General features: G+C 40.2%; 1 protein-coding gene across 2 annotated transcripts in view; it reads right to left on the bottom strand.

Annotated features, from left to right (window-relative positions):
* LOC139694114 (uncharacterized) overlaps positions 1 to 8,877 on the bottom strand; it is a 94,606-nt gene extending 85,729 nt beyond the window's left edge. The window contains exons 1-2 of one of the 2 annotated variants that reach the window (XM_071592547.1): positions 8,795 to 8,877; positions 7,560 to 7,864 (exon numbers count right to left, since the gene is read on the bottom strand). In XM_071592547.1, coding sequence (XP_071448648.1) covers positions 7,560 to 7,848 — 289 coding nt within the window. In that variant the 5' untranslated portion in view covers positions 7,849 to 7,864; positions 8,795 to 8,877. The other variant, XM_071592555.1, reaches the window with a different exon arrangement.
* Positions 8,878 to 9,287: the final 410 nt, after the last annotated feature.

The raw sequence follows: 9,287 nt of genomic DNA on the forward strand, positions 1-9,287 counted from the left end.
GCCTCCCGATCCCAATATATTGTTGCACCCAGAATTATTAGGTTGGGATGCCAAAATTTGTTATGTAAATTTGGGGAATAAGGTGTTAGATTATACATCAGTTCATTGATCATTTTTATTGGAGTGCTAAACTATAATTTTGTTGTGACAGTGAATTTTCCGCGTATAGTGACAGTATTTTGAATCTTTCTTTGTTATTTCTCATATTTGATCAAAGTGGTCTGATTAACCGTATTTTCTTTAAACCTTTCTATTGCTTCCTCCCTTTGAGTTTGGGAGGATTGTATTAAACCCTGTCATATTCACTTTCTTTTCGCAACTTAGTTTGACAAAACTAATAATTACATGTGGGACTTAATGTTATTCTCTAACTAACATTTTCTTCAATGTTTCTCAAACTAGCTGCATATTCTTAATGTTACCTTAACAGAGCGAATGAGCAAGTCTCGGAACTCAGTAAATTTCTGATTATATGTTTACATAATCCATTTAATTCAACCTGGTTTTTCAAAAGTTGATTCACAAAACCTTAATGTTCACGCCCATATTATATGTTGGAAATTGTAGGAGCATGCAAATATTCTGCTTATTCCGATTAACCTGATATGATCTCGTCTATTATATACGCATTTAGTGTTAGTGTTTCCAATTTATTATTTCCCAAACATTTTACAGTGTGTACTTGTTAAGCTTTAACTATGATCTTCAATCCGCGCAGCAGTCGGAATTATTTTCTGAATCGTGGGGGTATTACATGGAATCAATTGGGGTCTCTACACTCCTCGGGTATGTATAAAATTTTGTCATATTATAACAACGTGTATACCCCGTTTGTCAATCATTGGAGACAGTTTTACTGGATTTCATATTAATATCATTATACGAGGGTCATCCGGAAAGTAGTACCCGTTCGTGAAATAAAGACACAAAAGTAAATATTAACAAACATAAAAAATTTTATTTGAAAGAGGATACTTTAAACTACTTCTCAACATAATCTCCAAGCAAATTAAGGCATTTGTCATAACGTGTGACAAGTTTCTGTATTCCTGCTGCATAGTCCTTCGCCGCCAGCTCATTGAGATACGCGAGGGACCCATCTTGCACAAATTTTTGCATAATGCAGATGGTGTTTAACAATTTCATGAACAATTGTTCGAGAAACATTGGGAAAATGCTCACAGATGTCATCAATTGTGACGCGCCGATCGTTCCTCACGAATTCGTCAACTGAGCTCACCAGTTGGTCTGTAATGACAGACGGTCTCTCCGAACGCTCATCGTCGTGTGTGTTCCCCCTCCCCATGTTGAAGTTGCGACACCACCGCCGAACAGACGACTCGTCCATTACATTGTCTCCATACACCTCCTTTAATTGGCGATGAATATCACATGGGCGAACGTTTCTTGCATTGAGGAATTTAATCACTGCCCTCACTTCACAACTGGCGGCGTTCTCAATTTTTTTAAACATTGTAAACAATCACAGAAACAACACAGGCAATGCTAGCGTCACGCAACTTGGCTCAGAGAAGGCAGACAAGCCACTGAAGCTATCTGATCTCGTCCAGCGGCTACTCGCGTCGTCAGCACTTCATGCGGCACGAACGGGTACTACTTTCCGGATGACCCTCGTATGAAACTGATCGGATTCATTTGTGAATAATTTTTGCCTATTTGTAGTTTAATCCCTCTGCTTAAATTGTAAACAATTAAATGCCAATATCAAGAAATTTAAGGAATCCTTTTACAGCAAAAAAAAGAAATAACTTAGTATTTCCCGCTTCTAAATCCTCCCCTTAAACCTCTTTCCCATTCATATTTCCATTGAAGGTTCTACCAATGGATATTTAGAAGGGTGCAGACATGTCGAACTCCCATAAGACTGGAAAACCCCATCACTTAACCTTATAGCACTTCAAAATAAAATTATTTTTGAGTCCCCAGGCTTGAAATGCAAATTAGAAGTTCGAAATAACTGGGAAGGGTTTTGAATGAAAGAACTGGGGTGAACTATATGTTTGCCACCAACTTTTTATTTGTTACTAGTTTCAACGCATAGACGTCATTCTTAAGTACCTGTGGGTGACACCTAAGAGTTGAACCTAGCTGCACTAAATAAAAGGAATGTGAAAAAGGCATACTATTCTTTGTTCATTCAAAATGAATTTCCGCGCAGACAAGCCTGATACCATCGATAAAGGGAAGATTCTTGTTTATTAAACCGAGATTTTATGTTTAATATTATATTTATTAGATAATTTATGATAAGAAAATGTTTTCTTTTCTTAAGAGAGGGATGATTAAGGATAAGGAAAAGGGACAGTAGTATGAAAAATATTTCTATGAATTTATTTATTTTATTTCGGATAATTATCGGTGAACAACTTTAAAATAAAGAATTATGATGTACAAATATTTTATTTGGACATATCCAAATGACATTGGATTATGTCCAAATAAAATATTTGTACTGAAGGATGAAAGTCATGACTACAAATATTTTTACGAGGGATAATATCCTTATTCACTTCTATGTTCATCATGGAATTTTCATTTTCCAAATAAGGATTTGTAAAACGAAATTGAACCGGTAATTAAAGAATTACAATTTTTAACTATCGTTACTCTACTTCTGTCGAACATGTCAATAAATTTGCATGAGAGGCGAGATTAGTGATAATTTTTACTGTGGTATAACGCGTTCTATGGGGATCGGGAATTTTGCGGTGGCTATCGTACTGGCTTCCCACCCAGATGGCTCGGGTTCAAATCCCGGCGGTGATATTTTTCAGAGGTATCTCGATCCCTACTTGAGGTGCTTTGTGGAGGGCACTTCGAGTGAGTAAGCCGTCCGTCGGATGGTACGTTAAAATGCGGACCCCTTGGCGCCTCTCGTAAGGAGTAGGCTAATGCCGACGCCGGGTTTCTCTCCACCCTTCATCCTTTCCTGTCCAACCCCCCTGGCGCAAATGACCTCAGCAGTCGGTCGCCTCCCCTAAATACTACTACTATTAACACGTTCCATATTTAGTACTTTAACAGATTCCTGTTAATCTCCATTCTTTCTTCTACCCTTGTAACTGCCTACTCGTTTGTTATCACGTATTCCCAGGCGAGTTAATTACGTAGAAACGGGAAAGCTCGTCGAAACACGAATTAACACTTCAATATGAGTTGGTTGTAATAATGCGACGAAATTATATACCCACATTGTTTTAGTTACTTCGCAAGTGGAGAACCGTTATGGACCTTTATTCATTATTATGTAATTATTTATTAAAAAAGAAACATTAGTTTCAGCCATTATAATATTATAACGTAATAATAATTATTTATTACCATTCAATTGTGTTACCAAATAGATAAAAAATACGACTAAGTTCAATTTTACCAAGCTCTTTGATAAATATCACATTTTCTTATGCCACAGAATTGTTAATGATTCATGTTACGTTATAAAACAAGAAATTATTTTTAATTCGCTCTACAACTTTGATTGAAAGATTCCTGGCTTATTTCTTAGGGGCCCGTTTAAATGAGCATTATTTTAATCGATCTCCACATCAAAATCATTTGATTTGCATGTATGTTCATTTTACATAAAACGGGGGCTAGGGTTCAGATAATTAACAAATTAAGAAATTCATACCAAATGTCTCCTGCCCTTGTTAATTTTATCCTTTAATCCCCTCATAGGGTTCATCGGAATGCGCCCTCATATTAATAGTCTTTTTGGATTTCTATGCGGCTAATTTAGGAAAGTTGTCTGAATGCCTGAATGTTTGGTGAATATTTAAGATATCTTATTAATATTTTCATTTAAGAAAAACATAAGTTAATATTTCAAACCAATTGAAGGCAACGATAAAAAAGGGTTATTAAATATATGCGACGAAACAGTGATATAATTATTGCAGCGTTACTTCCTTTTAATTCAATTATATACATGAATAGTCTATGTATCAATAATTTCATGTTTCCGATTATTGTAAAAATATTTTAGTCCTTCTCTTTACTTTACTAAATATTATTTATTCGGTGTAATTTCTCTAGAGAAAAGGAAAAGTGTGCTGAATAACCGATTCTGATTAGCAAACCCAAGATCGGCCTTCATTAGTGAATTTTACGCTACATGTCTTTTTATGGGAATTTGTCCAAATGGGACCTTTATCTTGATTGCCGTTTTGATTTTCTATTCTTTCAAACAAAAAATTTTTCCGTCGGTGCGAAAAACAGAGGACCGTTTTGAATGGCATGACCTCTCTCTAGCGTAATGGTGATGAGATAAAAAAATACTACTAAATATTGTGGAGGATCTTTGAGGATTAAACCTTCGATTCCTTACTTGTGGCCAGAAAACATAGGAAGCCTCACCAATCAATTTTTTCAGTCCTTCCCCATTTTAATTTGCATAAAAAGGCGCGGAAAAAATTCAAAATCGATTCTTTCTTACTCGGTTTTCTTTTTATTTCTCCCCTATAGACTGAGGGTTCGCATCTCAATTGGGTCATGAGCTTCATTTCTACCTCCTCTTCCCTAGCATTTTTCTCCCATCCTTCTCTGCTCTTCCTACCGACGTTGACTCCCAAAGGCTTTTGCAGTCCATGAATAGTTTATGGTTTCTCGGTTGCTGCGTTGAGTAGTTACCTTATTCGGGACTTTGGAGGAGACGTAGGGAGGAGGAGGGTATGACGAGGGTGTATGTTAGGGCTATTTCGCCTGCACACGCTCTCACTTACTCACTTTCTCCTTTTTACACCCTCTTCCCTTTCCTTCTCTCATCTTTCCCCTTCCGGTTTTCTTTTACCCTCTTTTGGTGGAGGTAAGTGGCCTGAAGAGGGAGAAAAACGGAGTGGCCGGGAGGAGCGGGATAATCGACGGGAATGTGAAGTAGGAAGCTAGAGATAGGGGATATTTGTAGGAAGGGCGTAGAGGTTAAAAGACGAATCGCATCTGGATTGCTCCTTCGGGGCTTACTAACTCATCGCGTGAGAGAGCAGGCCATTGCAAATCGCCCACGGAGGAAGCTCCGAGGAAACTGGTGGGGGGTGTTTATGTATAAAGGTGTAGGGTAAATGTAGGGAGAGAGAAGAGTGGATTGAGAGAGTGAGAAGTGAATGGGTGTCAAAGGCAGACGGAAAGAGAGGGATGAAGAAGGTAGGAAAATATGGAGGGGTAGAGGGAGGGAGAGGGCCAAGGGGGAAAAGAGACGGATGGCTCGTTAATCCTTGAGGGAATCTTGCTTTTTCACCCTTTTCCGAAAAAATGAAAAAAAAAGGAGGTGACTTCTACCATAAATTCCTTTTGCGCTTGCTTTTTCGAAGATATGTAATTGAAGTGGTGGAGGAGGAATCGGATGTTCAAATGGATTTCTTTGAGGATGTAAGTTAGACAAAGTTAGGGGAGCGGAATTGAAGGGGTTGCGGGAAGAGTAAATGTGGGGTACGGTGCTTATTTTTTTAGATATCGAGGCCTCTGAAAATTATAGACAGGGATGAACAATTTTGAAAAGGATTCCTATCATCTCGTGTCCAGGTTCGCCTCTTTCGTTCAAATGTGACGAATTTTATTTTATTCCTCGAAAGACTTCCCGTCAATGAAAGAGTTCTGAGTGGCTTGCTAATTATTCGATTTTTCCTGTCCTCAAAACACCCTTTCTGCCCCTAATGAGATCTTTCATTCACCTTTCGGAAATGGTTCCATGACATGATTTCCTTTTCCGGGACATTTAAGAGGACAAATCAGGCATGGCTACACGAGTATTTTATATTTGTCTCCCTTTGTTTCTTTTCTCTGGCATGAAATATTTACTCAAATATTGTTTGTCACGGACACTTGTGGTAAAAAATAATCGGTGGAACATCCATGGACTCGGATGCTTAAATTACGAAATTTTATAAATTTGGAAACTAAGTCTCCATTTAATGATTGTAACTTTGGAAAATAAAATTTCAACAAAAACAATCTTTAAGTAGTTGGAAAGAATTGGTTACAAGAAAACCACGTTGTTAATCATAAATTGAATTCAAAAGATTTGGATGGAAATAAGACTAGTTAATTCTTATTGGCTGTTAATTTATACATTTAATTCCTTTGAATAAGAAGACGGCGGTTTATAAACGATATAATGAATAAATTAAAGGCATGGGCACGTCGTATTCGGAAAAAGTGACAGAAAATCGCTTTTGGGGCCGTAACTTATATTTATTTCTGAAGGAAGATAGAATGCACCCATCACCATAAATTTTCCAACGCGAGGGAAACTTTACCAACAACTTGACGCTCTTTTTTGAAAATTACCTTAATTATGCGTGTATTTTTTAATCCTACGGTGTGAATGAGAGAATGCCTAATACGAACTTCTTATTCCATTCCGTGTTTTTACATTTTTTAAGATTATTGCTAACAGTAATACTGTTTGCCCCAAGAACTTGGTCTTAGACTAAGGAGTGTTATAAGGGATTTAGAATTTGGGGGAAGAGAGTAAATTGGTGGGTGAAATTTAATGGTGTCAGAGGAGGAGGATGGAGTAGATGGATGTATGGGTATGTAGGTATGTATGTATGTAGGTATGTCGTAGGATACTGATGATGTGATGGAAGAAATAATGCTATGCACGCGGGAAAGGAGGAAATAGGATTTGAACAAAATAAGAAATAATGTATGCCTATGGCAGTAGGAAACGTTTCTTTCGTTCTTCGGAAGTAATTACTCAAGTATGTGCAATTATAATTGAAGACCGTGAATAAAAACCCTATCTGAAAGATTACCGTTAATGAAGACTTATTTCTGTCACTTTAAGAGAAGAATAATTCGTCGAAACTGCACGTAGTTCAGACACTCGTTAAAACCCTAGAATATCCATGTTACTGCAGAATTGTACGTTTAGTTATGTGGGCTGACATTACGTTCAATTAAATTATAGTTTCTCCTTCAAATACACAAGTGGCGTGAAGAGGAATCACTTCACATTTTTCTGACCTCCTTGGCATATGGTTGACCACTTAATCAGAAAAATACTTAATTGCTATAACAATGTAAGTGAATATATAAAAAAAAATATTTGAAAATTTTCTTTGCCCTTTACAGAATACAATGAAAATATGTGATAAAAACCGCGAGTAAAGTTTTTCCAAGCTCTGCTTATACGTTCGCCTAAGGGTAGGCCTTGCCATTACTATTCTAATTTTGCCTAGATATTTCCTGGTTCATATATTTATCCACCTGCGGCCTGACTATTTCAATCTTAATAATCATTTTGCAGCCGAAACTGATAAGTAATTAATCACTCTCCACTTGTTGAATAGGAAGACTCTAGATAACGACCGACATTATCACGGTCATGTTCTTGCTCTCATCGATAAAATAAGTTTGAATTTCGCGCGGGGCTACTCTTGGATCTTTGCCCTGCATGTTTTCCGGAACGCAAGCCGGAATATGTGAGACAGTATATGGCGTACCACGGACAAAATTGTGCAGCCACACCCGAAATCTATGGAAAATGTGGGTAGATTCTCATGCAACATACGGGTAATTACGGAATAATTCAACATTACCTTCGCTCACGAGCGATTCTTCGGTTATTCCGTTTGTTCTCTTCCCCGCCGAAGAGGTTCTAATTGGCGCCACTGTGCTCGTCGTTTGCTGCGAAGTCTCGCGCACCGGGGAAGAAGTCACTGGTTCGGCAGAATTCGCATCCCCGCTCAGGGCGATGGCCATGGGGGCCGAAGTGGGCTCCACGCGGGGGGGCACAACCGATAGGGCCACCAGGAATAGGACCAACTTCACACCATACGGGGAGGCGGACCCCCCGCGGAGGCGATCAGCCGTTGCGGCCGCCGCCATGTTTGTTGTTTGTTGACTATTATCCCCACCCCGTTGTTTTTATTTTTCGACCAAGCAGAGAAGGAAGAGAAAAGAGAAGGACATGACAAAAACTGGAAGACTGGAAACTTTAGTTTTACTCAGCTGCAAGCGGAGGAAGAACAACTATTTGGATACCTTTGCCGAAGTTTGCGGGCCGAAATTAAAATTTTTCTCTACTCACAGAATCACCATAGAGGGAAGGATGATGTATGATGGCTTCCTAATATCTTACACACTACAACTCACCAAAAAAAATGAGCAAAAAATTGTGGGTTCATGCAAAATATAATAATTTTTTTGAAAATCCTTCCAACGTTGGTGAATTGGCTCTGTAACAAATCACTTGGACTGCCTTCGCGGACGGCGCGGGAAAAGCGACTTCCGCAAACTATGACAGAGATTCCGCGCCGACATTTAACCCGCGCTCTCGACCGAGACGGACGAGGAGAAAGGGGTATTTTTGAAAGAGAGAGAGAGAGAGAGATTACGTAGAATGCAGAATATTGGAGGTCGAAGCGTTCGTTAGAGGAAGATGAAAACCCTTACCCTTACTACCTACTTTCCCTCTGTTGGAACTCGCGCTTATCTTTTGGTATGCACCTTCGGAAATCTCGGTCCCAGTGCCGGTCGGATGGAGAGGAGCAGAGCCCCCTCCGGGATTTTTGGTTGGATAGGGTTTGTTTTCACAGCAGTGCACCCGTGCCCGTGCGGGAATACATGCGCGAAAAGTGTGCAGCTACGGTGGTTACCTCAGCATCACGGATCCCTCTCATCACACTTTTCTCTTTAGCCACGCGTTCCTCCTACCCATGTTGACACCATCCTCCTGTTTTCTGTCTCTCTCTTTCTTTACCCGCCTTCCACCACCTCCTTCTCTTCCTCCACTCTTTCACTCGCTCCTCACCGCTTAATTCGGTCCACTCACCTCGGAATATCCCTCCTCTCTGTTCTCTCACTACCTCGCCGGAGTCTGCAACGTCGAAGAGCACATACACTTCTCTCGCTCTCTCCTTCCTCTGAGACCTTCCCCCTCTCCCTCTCCCACTCTCACCCTCCTGCCCTCTTCTCCCCTCTCTCAATCCGAACCCCCCCTACCACCACCACCACCGAAAACCCTCCCCCTCTTCTCACTCCCTCTCTATCTCTCTCTCTCTCTCCACTCTGAAACTGCCCCCTTCGCTTACGGCTCTGCCCTCTGCTGTGCTCTGCAGTCACCGCCGCTGCCGCCGCGCGTATTGATTCCAACGGAGATGAGTCTTCGTGCACGGCTGCCAACGTCTGGGGGTTGGGACTCTCACTCTGCTCCCTCCCTAAACACACCCTCGCTCCCTATCTCATTCAAGCCCACCCTCCCGCACATCCTCCCCACCCCCTTCTCTCGTCCACCCTATCAAACCGCGTCCACCCCTCCCACTCCA

The sequence above is a fragment of the Hetaerina americana genome, unplaced genomic scaffold (assembly GCF_022747635.1).
Source record: "Hetaerina americana unplaced genomic scaffold, ioHetAmer1.1.p SCAF_1, whole genome shotgun sequence".
NCBI classification, from domain to species: Eukaryota; Metazoa; Arthropoda; class Insecta; order Odonata; family Calopterygidae; genus Hetaerina; species Hetaerina americana.